Source organism: Podarcis muralis, chromosome 10, assembly GCF_964188315.1.
Source record: "Podarcis muralis chromosome 10, rPodMur119.hap1.1, whole genome shotgun sequence".
NCBI lineage: Eukaryota > Metazoa > Chordata > Lepidosauria > Squamata > Lacertidae > Podarcis > Podarcis muralis.
The window spans coordinates 41803264-41829923 of NC_135664.1; the positions used below are offsets into that span (position 1 = coordinate 41803264).

A 26660-nucleotide genomic window follows, 5' to 3' on the forward strand; every position below is an offset into this window, starting at 1 on the left:
TGGCTCATTGAGAGCACCCCCTTTCCCACTCTTTCTTTCCACCTTCTCATCCCATTTTCTTTCTCTCACCCCTAAACTGCTTAAGCATCTGATCTATATATCTCTCATTTTTTTTTCTTATCCACCAATTCTCTTAACAATTTTCAGTGGAGCTTTTCCATTCTACTGAAATTATTTCATCCATTATTTATTTTTTTTGCTTGTCTGTCTGCAGTGCCATATTTCTCATATCTTCCTCCTCTATGTGTCATTCTGGGGAAAATAATGGGAGCTTGACTGCTAAGAGGAACAGCTGCTACTGTTGCCCATGGCAGTGGCCAAATAGACAACACAAACATATATAACACTTCTCTCTCACAGCACAAACATGCTTCTATCTCCCAAGCGCATCTCTTTCTCTCTCACACACACATCCATAGGGATTTGTCTGGGTAGGGATTTTTTAATAACTTTCTAAATAACTGGGTGGGGATTTTTAAATAACTGATCCCCACTCCATTGTTTCACCTATTCAAGTGTCTCTTCAGGAGTTGTGTCAGAGTTGTATACAACCTAGCTTAATAGGGTAGAATTGAGTTTCTCACTATGACTATCATTCCATCCATGTAAGCCTTTCCACTTACCAGGCAGAACAATCTCCCTCTTCCTCTCCTTGTGTGTACTGTTACAGTCAAACCTCAGTTCCCGAACACCTCCGTTATCGTACATTTTGGCTTCCGAACACCAATACCCCAGAAGTAGATACTTCAGCTTTTGAACATTTTTTGGACCAGAATGTCCGACACAGCTTCCGCTTGAGTGCTCTTGCAACCAATCAGAAGCCACACTTCGGTTGTCAAACGTTTCGGAAGTCGAACGTTCTTCCGGAACAGATTACGTTCGACAACCGAGGTTTGACTGTATAAGGGTTCTCACCCTCCAAAGCAGATTTGGGGAAAGGAGAGTAGAGAAGTCCTGTTGAACTAGGGAGAGCCATTGCATTGGCTTCCCCCAGAGCAGCAGGTTAGTTGATTCTGTCTCTAAATGTTTAACCAAACATTCAATAATTTTGCATGAGATATCTATTTCTGTAGGTGCAAATACAACTTTTGCACACTATACAAAAATTAGAAGGCTTTCACATGTATTAACTGCATATGTCTGTTAAATGGGTTTGTGCTTTCCTCAAGTAGAGCAAGTGTATAGTGTATACATAATTTTAAGACATTTCAGACATCCACCACTCAAAATTCCTGAAACAAGCATTTTTGGCAAAAAATAATAATACTTATAATGGAGATAATAAGTAATTCTTTCTTGTTCTGCATTGTAGCATGGGAACGTAAAGAATGAATGATATGTAAGATGATGAAAGTTAAGATGAATGAAGTGGTAATGAAATTTATTAGAACAGATCATTACGGTATTTTTCTCTAATGCCTTTTTTTAAAAGCATCTTTTTAATAAGAGAAATAATTGTGTGTGTCTCTGTGTGTAATGTTTATTTCCATGCTCTGTCCCATCTGTTCTTTATTTATTTGTGATTATTATTGCCCTTTGTGAGGGTTGTTTAATGGAAGCCCAAAAAGGAATTTTTTAAGAATCGTCACCAGTAACACTGAAAAATACCCCCTAAAATGTTTAAAACTGAATTTTGTTTAATTCCTTTCTATCAGAATTGGAACAAATGGTCAGCATATGACATCAATGAAAAATCCGTAATAGGAAACAATTTTATTATGGATTTACACATTGAACTTATTCAGGCTCAGCATCGAGTGGCTGTTAAACTTCTTAACTTGCCACAAGGTAAGATTAAGTAAAACTGACAGATGCCATGTTTTAGTAAAAGATTTTCGCAGAGGAAGACCAGTACGGCTTTATGGTAATATGATGTAAAATATTGCCCATTATATATATATTTTAAAGCTCAGTGATTTCCTGGCTATTTTGGTGGATGTGGATGACTGTTGTCCAACGTAGTACCTATACTGTATGTAAAATACATATTCAAAGTGCAGGGCTTCTTGCTAAAAATAAGAGATTTTTCTACCCAGCTAGGTTATCTATTCCTCTTATGGTACATGTAACATGGTTGCAGAAGTGCCTTCTCAAAAGTGCATATGTATTAGTATTGATGAATACCATACCATTTTGTAAACACTATTTTTTTACATTAAATTTTCAAATAAATTTCATTACACTCCCCAGTATCCCAGCACTGGAGTGTTTATCTATTGTGTGGCTGGGAACTGGAGATTGATCTGCTGGTTTCCCAAGCCTGTGTTGCATGGCTCATTTGGGCCCTTGCGTGACCCCAAAGTGAAAGCTGAGGCTGGTTTTCTCTGGCACAAGGGTTGGAAAAGGAGTTGTTGCCATATGGTGGGATATGATCACCTTTGAAAGGAGATGAAGGCTGCCCAGTAGCGGGGAGAAGGAGCAATTCAGCAAGCTGGAGCAATTCACCAATCAACAGATCCATCCTCTTGGGTTGGAAATGTCTGTCAAAAAGACTTGGAAGATTAGCTGCCACCAAGACAGAATACAGAGGGACCATTAGAAACCTACTGCAGTAGTACTGCCCTTTAAAAAGCTAGGAGGGGCACCAGGGTCACAGGGAAAGAAAGTGTACCACTTTGCTTGTTTCTACACCTTTCCTTCATCTTCTTGAGTTTTCCTGAGGGACAGTGGATGAAGCTGGGCTATTGAGCCAGATTACTTAATGTTAGTTTTGTTTCTGTTTTTTAAAAACATATTTATTGAACCCCTGATTTAAATGTTTTAGTGTTAAGTATAAGTGAAGGAAAAAAATCATTTGAAGATCATTGTGAAGCATCCTAAGCATCCACTTTCAATACAGGGAAGGCATTCATTTTGCATTCTGTCTGTCTTGTTCTTCCACGAGTAGCTTTTGAGTTTCGAGTTCTGTTATGCTGCAAGCATCTGGCACCCTCATTCTAAACCAGGAAAAATCCAAATATTGGGCCTAAATAAACCTTTTCTATTCATCTCAGATTTGAAATTAACAAACTTGCAAACTGTGGATAATATACATGCATCTTGAAACATCTATATGCAAATGCAGTGGGGCCCACCTGTCCACTCAGGACTCCTGGTGCTTGCACTCAGGTGCAGAAAGGTGATATCCACAGCATGTGTTGCAATGCTACACCTGCATCTTTTGAGTAGCAGCTGTATCTGCAGCAACTGTGTGTGCCCAGCAGTGTGTGAAGCCACCCAGGCTTCATAAAAGGGATGCAATTTTGCATACTTCAGTGTACACTCTAGTTTTATACAATCTGAAGAGTCAAATGAAACGAAACAGAAAAGTAATCCTAATGCCACGGTGGGATGATAAATACAGGACTCATATAGAATCTAATGTATTACGTTGTTTTAAGCAAATGACATTTGATATAAACTAATGCTTACTTCTTTGTAGGCATTCAGATTGGTGGTAAAAATATCAAATCAAAGGCCACTGCAAAGAATTTACACCAGTTCAAACATTTAACAGGTAATGTACATTAATATGTACTTGTAAAATTAGATTATGGAAACACTGTGCTTTGCCTGATTTACTATTTTACTTTAAACAATTGCTTCACAGAACAAGATGTAACAAATAAAATAAAGAAGAATAAATTGTCCAGAGCTCTCTATTTGATGCAGAAGGCTACACTGATGCCAGTAGGGGCAGTCAGTTCTTCCCCAAAACAGCTGCTTGAGGTAATATAAATTACCGTGCAATTAACGGAAGTCCCATTATTATGCATCCTTATATTAGTTTGCTGTTGGCATAATTGTATGTTGAAGACTCTGAGGAAATCGTTGGCAATATAAATGTTAAAATTAACAATAGCAGCAAACCTGGCAGGTCTTTTTCTTTTTTTAATTGTGAGTTTTTAGGAAATCACTTCTCATATATCTAAGTGTAATTCTATTTCTATTAAGCATTAACAATGATTCAGGTAGTGGGAAATAAAAGATTTAGGTTGGGGGTCAGGAACCTCTTTCAGCCTGGAGGCTGTATTCCCGTTTGGGAAACCTTCCAGGGACATGGGTAGAAGAATGTAAAAAGGTAAAGGTAAAGGTACCCCTGCCTGTACAGGCCAGTCTTGACAGACTCTAGGGTTGTGCGCCCATCTCACTTAAGAGGCCGGGGGCCAGCACTGTCCGGAGACACTTCCGGGTCACGTGGCCAGCGTGACATCGCTGCTCTGGCGAGCCAGAGCCGCACACGGAAACACCGTTTACCTTCCCACTTGTAAGCGGTCCCTATTTATCTACTTGCACCCAGGGGTGCTTTCGAACTGCTAGGTTGGCAGGCGCTGGGACCGAACAACGGGAGCGCACCCTGCCGCGGGGATTCGAACCGCCGACCTTTCGATCGGCAAGCCCTAGGTGCTGAGGCTTTTACCCACAGCGCCACCCACGTCCCCTGTAGAAGAATGTACAGTAGGCTATATTCTAACCACACAAAAATAAGAGGTTTCACCTTACCAGCCCACCAACTCACCCTCCACCAGGCAATCAGTAAGCTTTATCACAGGTCAAGGACACATTCCTACCAGGCATTTCTTCCCTGGAACCCACTTTTGGGTTTATAAACAACAAGACAAATAACAGTTGGAGGTCTATTACATCATGCTGTCTTCAGTTGGAGATAATAAATTTATTTATATATAAATGTATAGAAATATTACTTTAGTGAAGAGTTTGGTTAAGATTTTCATGTACTGTACTTGGAACCTATGGGAATCTTAACATTCCTACTGGAATGGTTCTTCTCCATTAGGCACCCCCAAGTGGGAACTGTTCCTCCTGTTGCTTGAGGCATGAAAGTGCCATCGCTCCCAGCAGACCCTCACCCTGGAGTGATAGTTCTCACCCCAACTCTGATAGCTCATTATTATTTATTTAAATAGAGAACTAAATCAGGGGTTGTAACTAGCGGAAGACTGTCCAATGAATTTGTGTTAAACCACTTAGATTTCCTAGATCCAAGTATAAGGGTTTGTTTAGGCCACTGCTCTTCATTTCAGTTCTGTCTCAGTCCTGATCTTGATGCATTTTCCATAGATGTGTACTTTCTCTTTCCAAAGCTATAGCTACAAACCCTGTAGTGCAAATTCATAGCTAGGGTGGGAAATGATAAAAGAGAAGGGGCAGGACAAAGTCTGGAAAGAGGGGCAATGGCAGGGACCTCTGTAATGAAATTTTGGTAAACAAGGAACAAACTTTAATAACAAACCAGAAACAGTGATAGATCACTGGGTGGGGTACAGAATGTGTCCGCTCTTTGCATAAATGTCACATAAATTGTGTGAAAAAATGCTTCTCCAGGCACACACTAAAAATGTTGTATTCCTTACTGTTCTTATTCTCTGCCCTATGAATCAGCTGTTCTTTATATTTACTCTTTCTGTTTGCATCTGAAATACAGTATATGTAAGCCAAATAACATTCTTGAGCCTTTTTAAATCTTAGGAAGCGCTTACTCTAATACAGAAAGCAGAAGCTGAACAAAATGCAATACGTTCTGCTTTCTTGCAACCTGCAAGTAGCGTGAAAAGCAAAGTTCCACCTCCTCCTATATTGCTGTCCAGATCACACAATTCCATGGCTTTTAAACCAGCACCGTTTGCTTCAGATGTTAAGGTAATACCTCTTAGCACACTCACACCCACATATATACACTAAACAACATTTGGCCAGTTTGTTGTGCCATGAATATGGCCAAGGGTTGAATGTATCCAACTCTATGTGCAAGTGGAATGGAATCTGTTCATGCAATGGGACTTCCCCTTCTCCTCCTCACTATAGTTCCCCATCTGCCATCAAAATCTACCCTGAATGGTTGCTTCAGAGTGATTTGGGGACTGGAGGAGGGAGAAGCACATGAAGTCCCGTTGCGCAAGTAAAAGTCTGCTCATGCCATGTTGGACTCTAACTCATGGATGGCATCCATCACAGTAGTTCTAGTACTACAAAGATTTCATTTGCACAACAGAACTCCCTCCCTCTTTTCTCATCCCTGCTCTGGAGGGTCTGGGGAAACTCCGTAACAGATTTAGGAGGAGTGCAGGGAGAGGAAAGTGGGGCAAAGGTGGAGTTCCATTGCTAGCAGAAGTACTTGGATACTGCCATGAGTCAATGGGATACACATACTTTTTACACAGAATTATATTTTGCTTGATTATAAGGAATGCAAGTACCTTTCCCCACTTCTTTTTAAATATAATTTTATGTTCAATATTCAGTGTGAGCATGCAAGGTGTTCATCCATCAGTGAGATAATTCACTGACATATCTTAAATGTAAAATATTTTATGCACGTATTTAAGTATCGACAGAAAGATAAATTTGTGCTCTGTGTACATCCTGCTATGGCGCAGTTGTTTCTGCACAATGCTTTATGCAGATCAGAGCATTCATCACTAGGTGGCACAATATAGTCACATTTGTCCTTTTTCATAAAGTTTTTTAAAAAGGTTTTTAAAATTGTAGATAGTAAACCAGACAGTTCATCACTCTAGAACCACATTTTAGAAAATAAATTCATGATTATATTGTTTGACATTCTAAGTTCCATTAAAATACATAAAATATTTAGACAGAAAGTCAATACTGCTCAGTACGTGAACTATAGCATACCTGTTTAAATTGAAAATGATTGAGTATTTCATTGAAATTGCTATATTTTGTTTTACAAGTAGCACTATGTTGTATGTCTCACACATATTTTAGTTCTGTGGGCTTCTATGACTTCAGTATTTGAAGAAGCCAGTATTTAAATGTACAGTATATTGTATTAGCACCTGTATGCTGCAGAATTTGTTTCCTAGGGAGGTAACAAATATAATCCAGTGCTTTTTAGAAGGGGTTTTCACTGGTGGGGAGTGAACTCAGAAGGGCACTTTCAGCCAGACCAGGGGTCTGCAACCTTTAAGACAAAAAGAGCCACTTGGACCCATTTCCGAACAAAAAAACCCCTGGGAGCCGCAAAACTAACGCACGCACCGCCCCCATGCGACATCACAGCCAGTACAGCGCCCGCCACAGTGGGGAGTGTCGGGGCACACAATGCGCCTCCTCCCCTCGCTAGTATCAGCCCCGGAGCCGCGGCAAAGGTGTAAAAGAGCCACATGCGGCTCCGGAGCCGCAGGTTGCAGACCCCTGAGCCAGACAAAAGGGGACTTTAAAGCATTCATAAACTACAAATTATATAATAAAATACAGTGGCTATATTATTGTTTTAACATTAAATGCAATTTAGGGTGCTTCTAGATAGGGGTTTAATATTGTTCAGATCTGACAAATGGATGGTTTGCAGCAAGTTTATTTTTTACATCTTATTGAAATAATTGAAGAAAGAGCAAATGCAGAGTGGTGGTGGGAAATCAGGTTGGTGTTTGGATGTCAGTGATGTCGTGTGAAAACTCAGAATTTGGGTGCATGAGGAACACTTATTCTACAATAAACACCTGTCAGGGAGCACCCCTAATAAATTTAACATGTACATTTAACAACCAACTTAATTTAAAGTAATTATTCACAGGTAGCTGCAGGGGGAAGGAGGGAATGGGAAATTTTCCTTTTGTGAACTTTGCAAAATTAAGTAGCACCATAATTAGAACCCCATAGTGATTTGGAAACTATTTTCCCAGCAACTTACTGTTTAACTGCCAGGTATTATAGGGCAGTCCTAAACATTTTTCCTTTGATGTTCTACTGATGTACATATTGCAACTCTCATTTTCTTTTTAAAGATTGCATGGTACTGTATTTTTGGACGTGTAGCAGAAGGATGTAACCCAAAAGTCCGGTTGAATAATTACAGCCTTAAGAATACGGCAGAAGTGGTAAGGTCTTCTATAATCGTGGCCCTCTGTGAGTTTGTCTTCCTGACTACTTACTCTAAATGGGTCACGCCAGGGTCTCGCCCAAATCTGCTTCCTACACCAAGCATAAACTGTAAAAAGAGGCCAGTAACATTGAGTTTAAATAAGGCACTGCCCCCTCCCTGTATAATTATTATAACAAAGAAAAAATAATTCTAAGGGGGCAGCAGGACTGTCTTACAGCAGCCAGGGTGGAAGGTGGTAGACTTTTTTTTTAGTCCAGATGGGGGGCTCAAATTAGGCTCCTGTCAGGGTGAACTAGGATTTGAATCCAGTGGATCTGTGTCTGGATCTGGTCCATTCCTGCCTCTCACCTATTTTGAGGCCCTAAGCTTGCTACCGTTGATAGGAACACTGCTAGTGGTAGCTTCTCAAACACCTTCACTTTCAGAGGGGGCCTCTTTTGTGGCAGAGCTTTACTCCTGGCAGAGATGGCACCTCCAATTTATCCTAACCCTATCCCGCAGGACCAGTTGTTTCGTTAGGATTGTTCTGTCAGGTACCAGCATATTTACAGGTTTAACACAATGATGGATATACAGACAGGTGTTTCCACCAATATTAACCTGACAGGGCTCAGTGAGGAACTGGCAAATAACACTGATGCAAGTAGTAATTAGTGATGGATTTTTAGGTCTCCCTGGGCAGAATAAAAAAATGTGCTAGGCCATAATGTTCCTGATTTGAAGGTGTTTGTATTGTATTGAGTATTAATGGCAGGAAATCAGTAGCATGTAGGTGTTACAATGTGATGGTTGCTGATGTGGTTCATAATCTGAATCCTGAGTGCTTTATAGGCACTGGAAACCCTAAGGAACATTTTCCTTCTCTCTAATAGAATTTTAGTGGTTCACCTACTGATCAGAAGAACAGGCATATATAACAGGCATCTTCTTTTCATGCTTTGAACTTTGTTCTTTGAAGTTTAAAGCATGATATGCCTGATAGGTGAACTTTTTCTGATTTCTGTTGTAGTGTAAAAGACCTGAGAATAGCAATGTGTTCTGAACCCCTGGCCTACCTGGTCCAAAGTCCAAAGGTCAGGAAACGCAGTCCAGAGTCAATCCAAGTAGCCAAGTCTGAAGTCCAGCGATCAGAATGCAGTCCAGAGTCACACCTGAAGCACAGCCCCATAGAGGCCCAGGAGCATCCAAGCCAAGGTCCATCAACATGGGCAGTTGAACAGACACATCATCTCAGCTCTGCTTCCCTTTTCCTGCATGCTGATTGCAACATCTGGCCTTGATGAGGCACATGGCCCTTATATATTCTGTCTTCTCCAGCTGAGGAATCACACACTTCCAGAGCTAGTGAGCCGCACTTGGCCAGCTAGGGAGCTTGCCTGTCTGCCCTTGCCTGCCTCAGCCTCCTAGAGCGCCCCTCCTGCCCCTCCCTATGCCTCAGAGCCCACTGTGTTCATGGAGTCAGGGGCCTCTCTGGCTCTGGTGATGGGTCCTGCTGCTCTGGTTAATGTGCATTGACCACCATCCCCTCGCCATCCTCCATCACCCCATGTGTGCTTCCTTCCCCATCCCTTGCCAGTTCATGACACAGTGAGGAAGTTGGCAAATATCCCGTAGAAAAGCAAATGAAGGGGAGCTGTCACTTAGAAATCATCCAGGTTTTAGTGGCATTTTTAGTCTTGGTAATAGCAAAGTTCTTTGGTTACAATGTGTAAATCGCACACATCTTTTTAGGGAATTTATGACGAGCTTTTAAAGCCCACCTCCCATAACTGTGCCAAAGTGTATGGTACCAAAGCTGCTGCTATCGTTGTTTATACTGCTGTCCATTACCATAGTGCTATTTCTTTTTTGACCCCAATGAAGTTATTCTTTATTTTAAGGTACCATTTGATGAAACTTGCATCTTGGAAGTAGAAGACTTAGAGCCCAACCAGAGTTACATATTTGCAGTTGCGGCATATGACTCAGATGGAAATCTTATCAGTGATAGCATTGGAGAAACAACTAAGCCAATTCTTGCATACCCTCCTCTTTCTGCTGCTGCTGTCCGAGCATACCTGATTCAGGTAGAATATATTATTAATGAAGCAATTCATATTTGGTTGTGGTTTTTTTAACCATCCTTTTCCTTTAGAATATTGCTATCATCTCATCTCTCTCCTTGCTATTTTGGGAATAAAAACAGTAACTAATGATACGTAATAACACACAAAACAATTCCCCCCCCCCCTTGGGGCATTAAAAGAAAACTAAGAAATCCCTCAGACACAATCTCCTCTGTTCTCAATAATTTCCTACTCAATAATGGTGATAGCTACGGACATGTGAAAGTTAAGTTTCTTAAAGCTTATATTGGGGTCTGTTGAGGTATGCTTTTCTTGTCCGCACAAGTTGTTCTTGAATAAGTGCCCTTTTGTATAAAAAAAGGAAATGGGGGATGTTTATTGACAATGCCCCTGTGAACACGTCATTCACTGCTAGTCACTGGCTAAGATCACACATTAGATTTGTAGTACTTAGCTGAGATAAGGCAAGATGACTTGAGTAAACAAGAAATAGACTGCCCAAACTAAAGATGGGTTTGTGCTCATTTCCAAAATGAATTGCAGGCTTTGAACTTTAATATTGATTGCTCATAAGCACTTGGTGTGGTTCTCTGAACATTCAGAGATGCTAGACATATGCAATTCTGCCCTTGTACAATTGCTGCCCTGGCCCTTTCCTTTCTTCTAAGGACAAAAAGGGCTTTATTTGGAGAAGAGGAGCAGGTAGCAGATGAAGGAAGGCTCCAGAGATTTTGGGAGAAGTCTATCTGACCTCCAAGGGAAAAGTTGTTCTCTGAAGTTGCTACAAATAGGTGAAGAAGGGAAGTGCCAGGATGTGGGGGAAGAAGGTTGGGGAAATCTGGTTTTACACTTCTAACTGGAATATCAGAGTTCTTTACTGGCATGCAGTTGTCCAAATTCCACAGATAATGAAACCTCTAGGTTTGAGATTCTATGCCCACTTGTATATATGCATATGTGTGAAAACAAAATTTTGCTTCATAGTTCTTGGATTCCTTTGGAGTCCCAGGCTGTACCAGTATTGGAGGGCACTATTATTTTCTTAAAGCAGTTGTGGGGAATGTCCATCCCATGTATCTAATTTGGCCTGCCAGGCTTTCTCATTTTACCCTTGAGACTTTTGGCTAAGTCATGCATGCATACTTTATACTGGGCACCATACATGACATCAGGTGTGGGGCAAGTAAAGAAGAGGCTTTGTGTTCATGCCGACCATTTGCAAAGAGCTGTGCACAGCAGTTTGCAAGTCTCATTGATCAGCTGGTCATCAGGTCTTGCAAAGTTCAGTGTGCCTGCAAAAATGCATCACCAGACATCTTTGAGACATCAGGTAACAGGCAGGCAGGCAGAGATTTTTCATTGTGGAGGAAGAAAAAGGATGTTTAAATGAATTTTTGTGTGTGGACCAAACCTTATGCAGAAACCACTATGCATATTATGTGCACTTTGCTCAGATAAAGTTGTTAAATCATTTTCAGACTGAGTGTGCATTTACTCTAAGATTATATGCCTTTTGCTTGCCGTTATTTTTTGTTTTTTGATGGGGGGGGCGAGTCTTGTGTGAGCAAACTGGATGAAACCTGCTGCAGGGAAAAACTGCTGAATGTTCCAGTTGCAAACACAGAACTCATAAAGAATCCTCAGCCATATGTTTGAAGTTTTAGACCAGGAGTCAACAAGGCTTACCGGCCATGGGCTGAATCGCTCCCGCGGAGATTGTCTGTGGGCCAGGGTGGTGCAGCGCAACTCCAGAAATCGCTTTTGCGCATGTCCAGGCACCAAAATTCGCACCTGCTTAGAAGCAATTTCCGGTATCCGTGTGTGTGCAGGTGTGATTTCCAGCGCCGCTTGGCGAGTCCCTGCGCCGCGCTGCACCGGTTTAGTGCAGCGCGCAGGGACTTGCCAAGCGGGTGGCTCAGTTCGGAGGTGGCTCATGGGCCAGTAAAATGGTCTTTGTGGGCAGCATCTGGCCCATGGGCCACACATTGCCGACCCCTGTTTTAGACCATATACCAGTATTTCTGTTCATGAAATGATGTATTCATCAAAACTTCAGGTCTCCTGAACACAAAGATCTTCAAGGATCCACCTGCCAAGCTTCTACATCCCTTGTAACACATCTTATTCTGATCCTCCTCCTTTTCATTTTCTACATTCAATTGTACGATCCACCCCGATCCCACCCCTGAGTCCTACAGACTACAAACCCAACTTGAGTTCTTTGACTTAGAGCTCTCTGAGATTTGTGGCCTCACTTACTTTGCCACAAGCCCAGTCCTTCCTTTCAGCAGCATCCATACAGCAATGTACTCACTAAGGGATCAGTAAGACATGCAAAATGGTGTGTGCTCTCCCTGTTGCTGTTTTATGCTACTTTGGAAGTCCACCTTCTGTTCTGAAGAATGTTGCTTTCATTTACATGTAGCCCGAAAATTAATGATAGCTTTTACTAATAAATTTAACAGCTTTAGTACTCATTAATGTTACTTCAAATATTAATAGAAGAGGTATATGAAAAAATGATCTGTTATATAAGTATTTTATTGAGCTTTGGTTTTTAGTTTATATCAATACAAAAAATGCAACTTTAACAACAAAGAAGCAAACTAAAACAAAAATGAGAGGAGAAGAAAGGGGGGAAAGTGTGTGTTACTGCTCATAGGCTTTGCTCATTTTATTATTTCCCCTTAGTCTGCTTTTCAGGTTGAAAACTATGCATTATCTAAGAAGGCATTTCTACCGCTCTGGGACTATTTTGTCTTCGAACCTCTTATTCCTGATGTCACAGTTATTTCTGTAAGCAGCACTCTGATTGTACCTCAGAACAGGTAATCAGCAAAACTTGTTTTCAGATTATTAATGGGCCTATATATTTTTTAAAATAGAGAAGCTGTCTACAAGCTGTTTATCCATCTTCCTGATTCTTGCTGCTAGAAGGTGATAGGATATAGAGGATGTGCTTGATACACACCCCTGCAGCTGCCTTCACGTTTGAGGCTGCCTACCCCAAACACATCCCAGGAGTTCAAACTCTTGGCCCCACGTACCCCGCATGGTTCCCCTGCTGGAGTCAGCCTACTGAACAGTGGTGACCCACTACTCATGGCTCCCCTTTTACCTGCCTTGACCCAGCTAGCTAGCTAGCACCCAGCGGGAGCTGGGACCAGGTGCATCCGCCCAAGGTGATGATAGGGCTGTGGGAGGGAGCAGGCCTGGAGAATACTCGGGTGCCAACAAATGGTTTACCAGAACTAGTGGAGCCTTTTTGTGTAAAGTATCACAGCTACTTTATCTCTTATTTATCTTCATTGCTATGTCATGTTAATTCACATATTTTATGTGCTTTGCTTTTTATGTATTTTGTAGATTAATTCCTGAAGCTCTATCTCGGGCGTCTCCAAACCTTCTATACTTGTTCATCAGGAGCATTTTTATCATCAATGACATCACAGTGGTTGAAGGAAATCTCTTCTGTGATTCTGTTTGTTTCAACGATCTAAGATACAGTAGACAAGTACGTGTGGTGTCACATTAATGCGGTGTCCTTGAGACTGACGTCGTTCTTTTTATGTGTCAAGTTTTAACACTCGCTTCCCTATGCAAATCTAGGGTTGAGTTGAATTTTCACACGTGTCTGCTGTCACATTAATAGTTGCCTTTTAAAATAATAGGACTTTTGTTGTAGCAAAAGCTGCTTCTTTACACGTCTCAGTCAATTACCGTATTTTTTGTTCTATAAGACACACTAGACCATAGGACGCACCTAGTTTTTGGAGGAGGAAAACAAGAAAAAAAAAAATACTCTGACTCTCAGAAGCCTGAAAACAAGAAGGATAGCTGCACAGCAAAAGCAGCGATCCCTCTTGATGTTCTGGCTTCTGGGATAGCTGTGCAGCCTGCATTCACTCCATAAGACGCACACACATTTCCCCCTTTTTTTAGGAAGGAAAAAAGGGAGTCTTATTGAGCAAAAAATACGGTACTTGCCTCCATCCTTCTGTCCAGCCCTTGTATTCTAAGCCTGGCATTCCTTGTGTTCCAGCTCTGCTTCCGATTTGTGATGTTCTACCAAATAATTTCTTAAGTCTGTTCTTGTTATTTGACCTGTAAGAAATTGATATTTTGGTAATGGTTTGCCCTGCTAACTCATGGCCATTATATGAGGCAGAGCAGTAGGGAATGGATGGAAGGGTGCGAAATGCAAGGAATTACGCATAAGAAAGCTACTGAACTGTATGCTTCTTCTCACAACACCTTACAGTTAGAGACCTGTGTACTAGCAACAAAAGCAATATTGTGGTTTCTAGAGTTATATTATCTACCATTGCTTTAAATAATAGCAGCAGGGTCAGAAGCTAAACTTGTAGCACTGTATTTCCACCAAATACAGTGGTGCCCCGCAAGACGAATGCCTCGCAAGACGGAAAACCCGCTAGACGAAAGGGTTTTCCGTTTCTGAGTTGCTTCGCAAGACGATTTTCCCTATGGGCTTGCTTCGCAAGACGAAACGTCTTGCTAGTCTTGCGATTTCCCCCCCCCCGCTTTCCCCCCCTTTTTCTAAGCCGCTAAGCCGCTAATAGCCTTTTAGCAGCTAAGCCGCTAAGCCTTTAATAGCCGCTAAACCGCTAATAGCGCTAATCCGCTTAGCCGCTAATGGGGTTGCTTCGCAAGACGAAAAAAACGCTAGACGAAGAGAATCGCAGAACGGATTCTTTTCGTCTTGCGAGGCACCACTGTAGATGGTAGACATATTATTAAAATTTTCCATATTACAGTTTGGGTGCACTACTAACTTTGCTTTCATTTGCAGATGTGATAAAAATTGCCTCTAAACAATTACCATATGACAAAAAAACCCAAACCCTTTTCTGGAATTTATGAAGAATACCACATTTATAGATTGGCTTATCAGAAATACCTGAAAATTAGTGATTCTGTACCTTTTGCTGTACTTTTGATATTTGAAAAAAATGTCTTTTTATTTTGCATGTGATGTAAATGTATATTTTTTCTCTCAGGTTGCTAGAATAGCTGAATGTGGGCGAATGCTAGTGGCACTTGAACTCAGCAACTGGTTAAATGATGTAAATTATGCACTACAGTCAGTTGTTCATTGTTATGGTCTTTTAGCTCCCCTGATCTATCACAGGATTCCTTCAAAACCAGTCATTCAGGTAAAAGGACTTTATAAATATTAGGCTGCATAATGTTCATCTTAACATACCCACATTACAGTGGTGCCTTGCAAGACGAAATTAATTCGTTCCGCAAGTTTTTTCTTCTTGCGAGTTTTTCGTCTTGCGATGCACGGTTTCCCATAGGAATGCATTGAAAATCAATTAATGCGTTCCAAGGGAAACCGCCTTCAGACCAGGTCCGGGGACAGTCTCTCCCCCGACCTCTTCTGAAGGCTGGGGGGGGGGGAACAAGGGCTTCTGAAGGCTGGGGGGGGGGCTGGGGGGGAACAAGGGCTTCGCTGCCGACCCCCAGCATTTTAAAATCTCACCGGGACACGGGGAGATTTTAAAATGCTGGGGGTCGGCAGCGAAGGCTTCGCTGATCCCGGGACGGCAGGCAGATCTGCACCGCCATCCAGAGCGGGGCGGGACTTAGCACCCCGCTCGGGATGGCGGCACAGATCTGCCTGCAGTCCCAGGACGGCAGACAGCTCTGCGCCGGCATCCAGAGCGGGGCGGGACTTAGCGCCCCGCTCGGGATGGCGGCACAGATCTGCCTGCAGTCCCGGGACGGCAGACAGCTCTGCGCTGGCATCCAGAGCGGGGCGGGACTTAGCGCCCCGCTCGGGATGGCGGCACAGATCTGCCTGCAGTCCCGGGACGGCAGACAGCTCTGCGCTGGCATCCAGAGCGGGGCGGGACTTAGCGCCCCGCTCGGGATGGCGGCACAGATCTGCCTGCAGTCCCGGGACGGCAGACAGCTCTGCGCTGGCATCCAGAGCGGGGCGGGACTTAGCGCCCCGCTCGGGATGGCGGCACAGATCTGCCTGCAGTCCCGGGACGGCAGACAGCTCTGCGCTGGCATCCAGAGCGGGGCGGGACTTAGCACCCCGCTCGGGATGGTGGCGCAGATCTGCCTGCAATCCCGCGACTGCAGGCAGCTTTGCGCGGCCATCTGGAGCGGGGCGGGCTTCGCCCCCGGCTCCCGATGGCCGCGCAGAGCTGCGCTGATCCAGGGACGGCAGACAGCTCTGCGCCGCCATCCCGAGCGGGGCGGGACTTAGCACCCCGCTCGGGATCGTGGCGCAGATCTGCCTGCAATCCCGCGACTGCAGGCAGCTTTGCGCGGCCATCTGGAGCGGGGCGGGCTTCGCCCCCGGCTCCCGATGGCCGCGCAGAGCTGCGCTGATCCCGGGACGGCAGACAGCTCTGCGCCGCCATCCCGAGCGGGGCGGGACTTAGTGCCCCGCTCGGGATGGTGGCGCAGATCTGCCTGCAGTCCCGCGACTGCAGGCAGCTTTGCGCGGCCATCTGGAGCGGGGCGGGACTTCTCTGCTGTCCCGGGGAGATTTTAAAATGCTGGGGGTCGGCAGCGAACGCTTCGCTCCCGCCCGCCAGCATTTTAAGATCGCCCGGGGCAGCGGAGAAGTCTCCGCTGTCCCGGGAAGGCAGGCGGGGGGGAGCAAAGACTTTTGCCCCCCGCCGGCCTTCAGAAGAGGTCCAGGACCTCTTCTGAAGGCCGGCTGTGGGCGAAAGTCTTTGCTCCCGACCACCAGCAATTTAAAACAGGTCCCCGGAGATTTCCCTATGGGCTTTCGTCTTGCGAAGCAAGCCCATAGGGAAATTCGTCTTGCGAAGCGCCTCCGAAACAGAAAACCCTTTCGTCTTGCGGGTTTTCCGTCTTGCGAGGCATTCGTCTTGCGGGGTACCACTGTAGTTTTGTTCAGGCATTGATTAAAATCCTATTTGTTCCTGCAGGCCTTCAGAACATATTTAAAACTGATGATATTTATTACCATTTTGCCACTGATAGTGATGTTATCCATGCTTTAAAAACTGGCTTTACTGCCGCTTTGGATTCATTGTGATTGTTAGCTGCTCTGGGATCTCTCTGAAGAGTAAGGACAGGATCCAAGAAAAATAATGAATAATAATGTAATGGTAAATAGCAATTAATAGACATCATAATCCTTGGGAAACTTGTTGGTAGCTAGCAATGTTAATGCTTCCACATTAACAATTATTAGAAGCCAAGATGGTTAAGAATCAAGAAAGATGAGCAAAGATCATTCCTAACAGGTATTTTTGTCTTAAAATTGAACAAGAGATGAAAATTAAGCTAAGGTGGAGAAACCAGGGCCAATGTGAGTCCTCAACCAGTTAAGCGTGGCTTTTGAATGGAAGCTAAGATCAGTTCCCATCTGTGGTGGCCAGACACTATTTTAACTTACCCAAAATGCAATGTCCTTTCCCATAATTGTATGAAATGCATTGATTCCACAGATCTTTGGGTCAGGGCATTAGATTTTGGGTGACTTTACATGGCAAGTGGCCACCGTGGATGGGAGTTGAACTTAGCTTTCATTTAAATGGCAGCAACAGAGAAAGCATGCTGCAGCCTTTGCAATGCACCATACACAGGGCTGGGACAGGCCCTGGGTGTGTATGTGTTGTAGAGGCGGCACAACACCGTGCCAGGTTCTTTTCTGCCTGAGTCCAGCACTGGCCCTCGTGGGAATTCATGATGATGCACACCTTTGTGGGAACATTATAAGAGGCATCAAAACTGGCACAGGGCCAACTCAGCATCCCTGGGGAGTTCATTTTGACTCATCAGTCATACAGTATTCTACTACTGTGTTGTTAAATGGCCATCCCTGTATTTTCAGATTATCATTAAGTATCTTACTGTTCTTCAAGAAATGCCGTTGTCTACTTTTCAAAAAAGATCAACAGCATGCTATGAAAGCCTCCAGCACATGATCGCTTGCTCTTGTTATTTCACAGTAAAGGTATTTGTCGCTTCTAGAATTTATTATTTGGTTTATTAACGAAACCATGGCTAACACAAACATTTGCTAGTGTTATTTGTGAACAGGCCAATGTCAGTGCTTGACAACTCTCTCGAGATTCTTAGATGCTTCTGCAAGATTTGGATATTTCCTTAAACTTAATAGGATTGCACTAGAGAAGGATTAATTGTGCTAGAATGAACAAGGCATTTTTAATAGAAGCAGAATCCTTCACTGTCCTCGATCAACAAGTTGTCAACAAGGCCCTTAATCAACATGATGGACTGAATTTACTGTAAACAATTTTGGGGTTTCTTGCACACACAAAAATTGTGGTTCAATTTTTGGAAGGCATCAGTGAGGGTTTGGTGCCACCATGTGCTCAAAGGCAGGAAAAGCAACGTTTAGAGAAGTAGAATTCCCAACACGCAATTTGCTTTCCTACCTTAGATGAAAGGCTCATTCACCATTACAGCTCTGTCTCCTCAGGCATTTAAACATTTCCCCCCTACCTATTTCCTCTATCTTATTCATTTCTAGTTTAAGACCTTTTTGTCTCCCTCAGTTTTGTGTAGTCAGAAGTCCCGTTTCCCCCCCACCCCATATTTTTTCCTTTCAGACTCCCGTCTTCCCCATGGCTTCCCTGTTCCAACCACCATATTGTCTCCATTTTCTCTTCATCTAAAAAATATGTATGTATGTATGTATGTATGTATGTATGTATGTATGTATATTTATTTAGATTTATATACCACTTTAACATAATAAAATACAGGATAAAAACATGAAAATAAGTAAAACAAAACAGCAAAACAATAAATCCCCCTTCCCACAGACTCATTTAAAAGGCTGTAGAATATTAATCAACCAAAGGCCTGGTTGAAGAGGAACATTTTTGCCTGCTACCTAAAATGTATATAATGAAGGCACCAGACGAACCTCCCTGGGGAGAGCATTCCACAAACAGGGAGCCACTACAGAGAAGGCCCATTCTCGTGTTGCCACCTTCCAGACCTCATGTGGATGAGGCACACACAGAAGTACACACACACACACCCCAGATGCTGATGATAAAATAGGCTATAACCTACAAAAATGGTGCTGTAATATATTTCATGAGCGTGGATTCAGGGGAGTGTGAGGTTGCTTTTATTCATGCAAGGGGGCTTTTATCGCACTTTGCACCCACCAACAAGCTTCTTTGGATCCAAGCATTAGTTTTTAAGTTGTTAGAGTATTCTGTTTTTACAGGATTCTGTTGTTTAACTTGTGGCTATCATACCTTTACCTTTATCACATGGAAATAAATACATATATATATTCAATAGGTGCTGCGCTCATGGAAAGAATATGAATTAGCAATAGTTGTTGTTAACTATGGGAAAAGGTTGCTGGATTGTTCACAGGGAACATCTCAGTCGGCTGTAACTGCAGAAACAGGGGATGAAATAATAGAAGAAGAGGTAACTGCCCATACTTTCCATTTCCTCGTTTTGGATATTAGTATCCAATCAATGGCTTCGTTGGGAAGGGATTAATTGGGTTATTTTGTTCGAAGAGATTAATTGGTGGGTTGAAACCCACCAATACGAACACAGCCCAGTAGCTATGTATTATGACATGCCATGTGTTTGACCGTCACATTTCTGCAGTTGAAGCAAACAGGAAAACCAGAAAGTTTTATCAAAGGCTTACCATTGGTGGAGGTTGTTCAGCTTGATTGGTCACAAACTCTTTAGGTCCAAATTAACAAAACTCAGTGGTTTGAAGACTAGCTATAGCTTAAATTAGAATTTGGCAACCTTCTGGGGCTTTTGTGTTTTTTACATGATGGTACCAGGATAGTGCCGCAGTGCAGCTCAAGCTGGCTGCTGCCCTCCACTGTCTGAATTAACAGGAGCAACACCATTGTCAGGAGGTCAGTAGTGCAGCAATGCTCCACTAAAACAGCCACTCTTGTATGGATGAACCACAGGCTCGTGTTTGTAAATCGGATGCAAATGAAATGTCATCTCTTTTCAAAAGAAAGTGAGAAATATTAGCTATTTGTTTATTTCACAATTAATCCTGTATTTACAGTTGTGATGGTGCTTCAGCTTAGTCGAGTGCAGTATAAAGGGAAAATAATAATTTATTAACTGATTGTTATAGACTCCTTCCAGAAGGACGAAGGGCCAAATAGCTATGGCTGAAAAAGTAAATGAGAACTTAGAAGCTCTGGAAACCAACATGCTCAAACTGACAAAACCAGGTAGATTTTTAAATGTGTATAATTTTTTAATCTTATGCAATCTCTACTAAGCCTTTTATATTGCATGTCTTAAATATTGACTATGGGTTTTTTTGTTTCCTTTTTTGAATATGAAAGAGAGATAATGTAAAATCAATATTAATCTAATTTCTGTATTAATCCACTGTTGGTATTACCTTTAAATATAAATCTGTCACTCAGCAGACATAATTGTTTTTTATAATCCTTTATTCTGATTTTATCAGAATACATTTTCAGCTGCATTATGGTAACTGATTTCTTCAAAAACATACTAGTCGTGACATTTGAAAAGGCTCTCAAAACTCAAAGTTGCTGCAAAACAGCTTAGGTATTTCCTATATGTTTGTATTTCAGTAGAAAAGGTTCTCAGCCTATAGAAGTGATATATGTATTTTTTTGCATTTTTATTTTCATGTTGCGACTGGCACTCTTTTAATGAAGCGATGAGTCATAAATACAATAGACAGAAACTATATAAAAATACACAGCATGGCATTTGCAGTTTGTGTGCTCCTGATAATGCAGTTTCCCTGCAATCAAAGTGCTAACTTGAGAAAAGATTTTAGGAATCTGCTGTCCTATCATAGTTGGGCTCATGGCTCCTAGGGAAGGCTGTGGTGGAGAGTGAGGACACCCTTCCTGGAAGGATGGGGTCACGTCCAAAAGACCAGAATCAACTTAGATAAAGCAGAGTCACATTTGATAGGCTGTGCAGGCTTGCAACACAGTATGCAGAAACACAGAGGGAAAGTCTGTCAGGGCTGCTTGCTGTGGCGACTGCTGGTAAGAACTCATCGAGTAAGAGCTGCCTCTCTCTAGCTTGTTGAAGTTTTCTGAGAGCTGGCTTGTCAGGCCCTGCTGTTAATTAAGCCCCTCTGAGGATCTGTTTGTGATTTCTAAAAGGGCTATTGCCAGATTTACATTTGCTGACTCCTGTTGCATAGGGGCAGTGAGGAATGCATGGTGGAGGTGGCTTATGAGTCTCAGGAGTCAGGTTAAGCCTTATCCTCTCCCTCCAAATTTTCTGAGTCGGAGGTGGGATTGAGACTAGAGAACATTACATCTGCTCCATTCTAGGTGACCCACAAGGTTGTGGTAATTTGGAGAATGGCTTCTGGATCCTTCACAACTCCTGTTTTGGAATAGTATATTTTTAGCAAGTTACATGAAATACCAACTTAGTAATGACAGTGCCACTAACGTATCAGCAGAGTGCAGCAAAATATTGTCATTCCTCACCCCACCCCGCCAAATCATTTTCGGATAAACCAAAATGGTCAAAGGCCTGGAAACGATGCCTTATGAGGAACGGCTAAGGGAGCTGGGCATGTTTAGCCTGGAGAAGAGGAGGTTAAGGGGTGATATGATAGCCATGTTCAAATATATAAAAGGATGTCATATAGATAGAGGAGGGAGAAAGGTTGTTTTCTGCTGCTCCCATCAGCATTGACCTTGATAGCTTAGGCTGATGTAGTTCAGAAGCATCTAGGTCACCCAGGTTGGGTACTACTGCTACAGGGCAATGGAAGAGATGTCTGAGTATTACACAGGCCTTTGGCTAATTAAACAGTCTATGACCTTTTAAACTGTGTGTCTCTGTGTGTGTGGGGGGGTATTGTTTTTGTTTGTTACTATGTTATGTATTTCTGTGTTTTTATATTGTAAAACTCCCTGTGATCCTCAGATGAAGGGTGGTAATAGAAATTTAATAAATAATAACAATGTGCATAATTTAGCTCCAAATCTAGTATGTTAAGTTTGTTGGATTTCAGTGGGGTTTCTACCATTGAAAACAGTAGCTCTGAAAGTGCTTAACATTGGGTAGTTTGTGCTCAGCGTATATAACCTTTATGTATTTTTTATGCCATTGTTGGATTGTTTCCATCTAGGACTGGATCTGACAGGAGACGAAGATGTTTTGCTCTTGTATCCTGTTGTTTCAAATTGGCAAACGAAGAATGCTCATAAGGAAGGTAACCATTTTAAAAGCATACTGTTTTGTTTTTCATTTAGTATTTTAACTGGTATCTTGAAAGATATCAACAAAGTCATCCATTTTGTGCAAGGAGAGCTTCTCCCTCTCCACTCCCTTCCCTGCCTGCTCTGAGGAAAACCCCAGAACAGAGAAAGGGCTGTCCTCAGATACTTACTTTAGGGTGGCTGATTGTGGAATTCATGTCAATCCATTTTGCTGACTTGCCTTCAAGTATCAAAATAATTTTCTTCCATTTTGTTAGTTCTGATCCAATGAACTAACCTGGGGGTGGGGGTGGGGGTGGGGGTGGGAAGGAATTACACAGGGCCCCAGGCCCTTGCAGGCTGCTCCTGAGCTTCCACTTTAGTGAGGCATGGCTAGCACCTCTGAGCTCAGCAGCTGCCAGCCCAACAATATGGCACCCTTGCTCCAATAGTCATGTTCTTGGCACACAATCTGGTGTGCCTTCTCTCCTGGTCCAGGAGCTTAGAGAGGCAGTCATGGTTTACCTCAATCAGCACTGCACTCCAGTGCTGTGTACTATCCAGGTTAGAGGGCTAAACACAAGAGCCATCAAATTCCTTGGCCTAGTCTGACCCCAAGGAACCATTACCACTCTGAAGAAGCAAGGACTGTACTTCATATGGTAGCAAAGCTATGGAATATCGCAATCTGAGAGCTTTATTTAGCCATTCCCCAGAGGACCCTCACATTCACCCATCAGTGAAGCCAGTGGTTGATCTTGCCATGTGGGGCTGTGAGTCTTGACAATATAAGAGACAAGATTATCAACCTAAGAAAGGCATTAAGTCGTGGAAAAGATCAGTTGAGTTTGTCCTCAACTAAACTCATTGCTCTTGCTATCATTCTGTCCAACTCCTCTTATCATTGTGAGAGGGAGTGTCATAAACTAGGAGTCAGAAGGGTTAATTCTATTTTTGTACAACTTTCTAATGAGTATGTTTGTGGAATCCTCTAAAAAAAAGCTGAAGCAATGCTAAATGGAAGATATTAACTATGATTATTTTATAAATACGCAGTGATGAAATTCAAGAAGAGTCCTCGCTTCCTTGAATATTTTGTTAAGCTTGTGTACAAAGCCATAACTGAAGAGAGATTTTCACGAATACTAGAATGGACTGATGATGTACTAGACTACCTTAAAAAGTAGGTGTACAAATTTAAGAGCAAATAACTGAAATTATTTCATCTCTGAACATTTCACTGAAGACATCTGGTAGGTCATGTGGGCTTTGTTATTGGTATCTGTATGTCTTGAGAAATAATGGAGTGCGCCTCCATGGGTGGAGTCAAACTGCTGCATTAGCAGCACTGAAGTGATCTCTGCAGAGTGTAAGGCTGGGCAGTGTGGATGGAGGTCCTGGGTTGCCCAGATGACAAGACCTCCCTCTTGACCCTGAGGATTTGATCCAAAGAAAAGCAGAGCAAAAAGTTTGGCACTAGCTTGGCTGTAGGAATTGCCAGAAGACAATTCCACCAGCCAACTATCTTTGGGACTCCACTCCAGATTTGGGTAGGGTTAACTCCTTAGCCCTTTCTTCTTCCAAAGATATCCCACAAGGCAGCAGAAATTTAGGGTCAGAGTTTTCCTTCTCCTAGACGGGCTACCTTCCCAGGTTGAAGAGCTCCACCGAAACACTCTTGCATATAATAATTGTGAAATTACTCACTGCTTTTCCTTCAATATAAGAGTTTTGTTTGGGATCAGCATACCTTCAGAGCTCCCAAACCCTCCACCATTCACTCAAGGATTCTGGCAAGTCCTTCAGAACTCCAGGAAAAAGCTCAGGACTCTTTTCATCATAGGGCACTCACACTCACCAATTGTTATAGCTTGTCTGTTCCTTTCTAGTTACAGAAGCTCATCAGAATTCTGTCCTCTGTTTATGGAGTTAACGCCATTCCACTTACCTTGTCCTCTCTTCAAGGTTGGCTCACAAGTCTGGTATGCTACAGTGTCCTCTGGCCTTTTACCTTGAAAGTCAGTCATGTGTTGAGCCTCCCTCTCTCTTCTCCAGCAGAACCCCTCCATTGAGGACAGAGCATGTACATACTGCTGGTTGTGTCTCCTCACAGTAACTTTAATTTCCTTGTTTACAGACGGAACAGATTCCTTTTAGGTATCAAGCGAGTTACTAAAAAAGGAAAAAAAGGTCGTGGAACAGTAAGTTGTATAATATTAACTCACTTAGACTTAGCTGATGTGATTAAAATGCATTAATAATAGCCTTTGTCTAGAGGAAAACATAGATGTTTATATATGTAAATATAGTGTTCATATATTTTGGACATGCCCTAAAACACAGATATATGATTCTGAAATATTGCTATGTTCTTTAAAATTTCAATATTGCTGATCAGGAGCTGATATTAAATTAGTGTAAGCTATGGCACTGTAGTAGAAATTCCAAGGATTCTCCTTAATAGCTGAGTGGGCGCTGTGGGTTAAACCACAGAGCCTAGGACTTGCCGATCAGAAGGTCGGCGGTTCGAATCCCCGTGATGGGGTGAGCTCCCGTCACTCGGTCCCTGCTCCTGCCAACCTAGCAGTTTGAAAGCACCTCTAAGTGCAAGTAGATAAATAGGTACTGCTCCGGCGGGAAGGTAAACGGCGTTTCTGTGCGCTGCTCTGGTTCGTCAGAAGCGGCTGAGTCATGCTGGCCATATGACCCGGAAGCTGTACGCCAGCTCCCTCGGCCAATAAAGCGAGATGAGCGCCGCAACCCCAGAGTTGGTCACGACTGGACCTAATGGTCAGAGGTCCCTTTACCTTTACCTATAAGAGAATAGGGATAATGGCTTTCATGTCATAATTGACTTAATTTATAGGTCGTTACTTGGGAAAGTCAGTTAATAAATTGTGTGGAAAATTAATGTTTCTTTTTTACATAATAGAACATAACTGGTAATATAACGACCATCCATCCATTCATTTTTTTGTTTCTTAATAAAATATGTAAACCAAAGCTCTAACTTGCCTAATTGATGATATATTAGTGAGAACAATCTATATATCTCTTAAACCTGTACAGTGGTACCTGTACAGTGGTACATTCGTTCCGGAGGTCCATTCTTAACCTGAAACTGTTCATAACCTGAGACACCACTTTAGCTAATGGGGCCTCCCACTGCCGCTGCGCGACCGCCAAGCGATTTCTGTTCTCTTCCTGAAGCAAAGTTCTTAACCTGAGGTACTATTTCTGGGTTAGCAGAATCTGTAAGCTGAAGAGTCTGTAACCCGTGGTACCACTGTCCTTTTAAAATGAGCCTTCCAAATAAATTGTATTGAATTTGTCTTTAATAATAATCACGTTATAACAAGATAGTAATAGTTCAATGAATATGCTGCAAGGCTTTTCATACATTCAGAATCATAATATGATGTCAGCCCTATTTAAACTTGCATAGAACATCAGATTATTTCCAGGTATGGCAACAACGTAATACAGTGGTACCTCAGGTTACATACGCTTCAGGTTACATACGCTTCAGGTTACAGACTCTGCTAACCCAGAAATAGTACCTCGGGTTAAGAACTTTGCTTCAGGATGAGAACAGAAATCGTGCTCTGGCGGCGCAGTGGCAGCAGGAGGCCCCATTAGCTAAAGTGGTGCTTCAGGTTAAGAACAGTTTCAGGTTAAGTATGGACCTCCGGCACGAATTAAGTACTTAACCTGAGGTACCACTGTAGTACTGAAATAAACTGAAACTAACCACAAATACAGCTGTGGAGGTATGCAGGGACTGCCCTCTCCCTTTTCCCCAATTGTACTGGGTATTGAGCTTACTGTAATGTCAAAAGAACTTGTCTTCTCCCACTGGAGAACAAATTTTGGTTGGCTCCCAAAACAAGACGAGGTTTGTTTGCTTTCATGAAAGGGTGCTGCTGTGTATCCAATTCCATTTTGGAAATACAGGGCACCACTCACCTTTCAAGAACTATTACGGTATGTTGTTTATTGTTGTTGTTGTTGTTGTTGTTAATAATAATAGCTTACTCTGCTATGTTTTGTTGCTTAATTCTAGCATATGTTAGATACAAATTCTAGCAGACATTAGATAAAGACGTTATAGGTTCATGGTATAATGCACCGAAATGATAGCTCTTACTATTTTCATTCAGACGTCAGGGTCGCCAACATCCAAGAAAAAAACAAAAGCCAAGATTTCCAAGGAAAAAAAACTACCTAAATATCCCACTAAACACCATGGTGTGGGCAAATCATCTGACTGGCAAAGGTAATTCAGCTGTTTTATGTGCTCTAAATAAGATTTATCTGGATTTCAGTTATGTCTGTTATTTCTGGATATGGCCTATCACATTAAAGAGATTAGAAACGGACATTGGAAAACATTTTTCTTTAATACTAACTAGGCTTGAATTGGACTGGCTCAGATTAAGTTGAGCTATTTCCCCTCCAAATCAGGAAAGAACTAGAATTTATGCAAGAAATCCAAAATGGATCCTGTTGCACCCTAACTGGGGACTCAGCCACTAACACCCCATC

At 42.4% G+C, this 26660-nt stretch overlaps 1 protein-coding gene across 6 annotated transcripts in view; it reads left to right on the forward strand.

The window, feature by feature from the left end:
- Positions 1-26660, forward strand: part of CFAP54 (cilia and flagella associated protein 54) — a 101304-nt gene that overhangs the window by 24560 nt on the left and 50084 nt on the right. For 4 of the 6 annotated variants that reach the window (XM_077934824.1, XM_077934826.1, XM_077934828.1 and 1 more), the window contains 16 exons: positions 1656-1788; positions 3422-3496; positions 3590-3708; positions 5470-5640; positions 7752-7844; positions 9730-9915; positions 12607-12743; positions 13282-13429; positions 14934-15089; positions 17762-17884; positions 19213-19347; positions 20036-20135; positions 22046-22129; positions 23172-23298; positions 24253-24316; positions 26276-26391. In XM_077934824.1, coding sequence (XP_077790950.1) covers positions 1656-1788; positions 3422-3496; positions 3590-3708; positions 5470-5640; positions 7752-7844; positions 9730-9915; positions 12607-12743; positions 13282-13429; positions 14934-15089; positions 17762-17884; positions 19213-19347; positions 20036-20135; positions 22046-22129; positions 23172-23298; positions 24253-24316; positions 26276-26391 — 1967 coding nt within the window. The remainder of the gene's footprint in view (positions 1-1655; positions 1789-3421; positions 3497-3589; positions 3709-5469; positions 5641-7751; positions 7845-9729; positions 9916-12606; positions 12744-13281; positions 13430-14933; positions 15090-17761; positions 17885-19212; positions 19348-20035; positions 20136-22045; positions 22130-23171; positions 23299-24252; positions 24317-26275; positions 26392-26660) is intronic. The other 2 variants (XM_077934825.1, XM_077934827.1) reach the window with 2 other exon arrangements.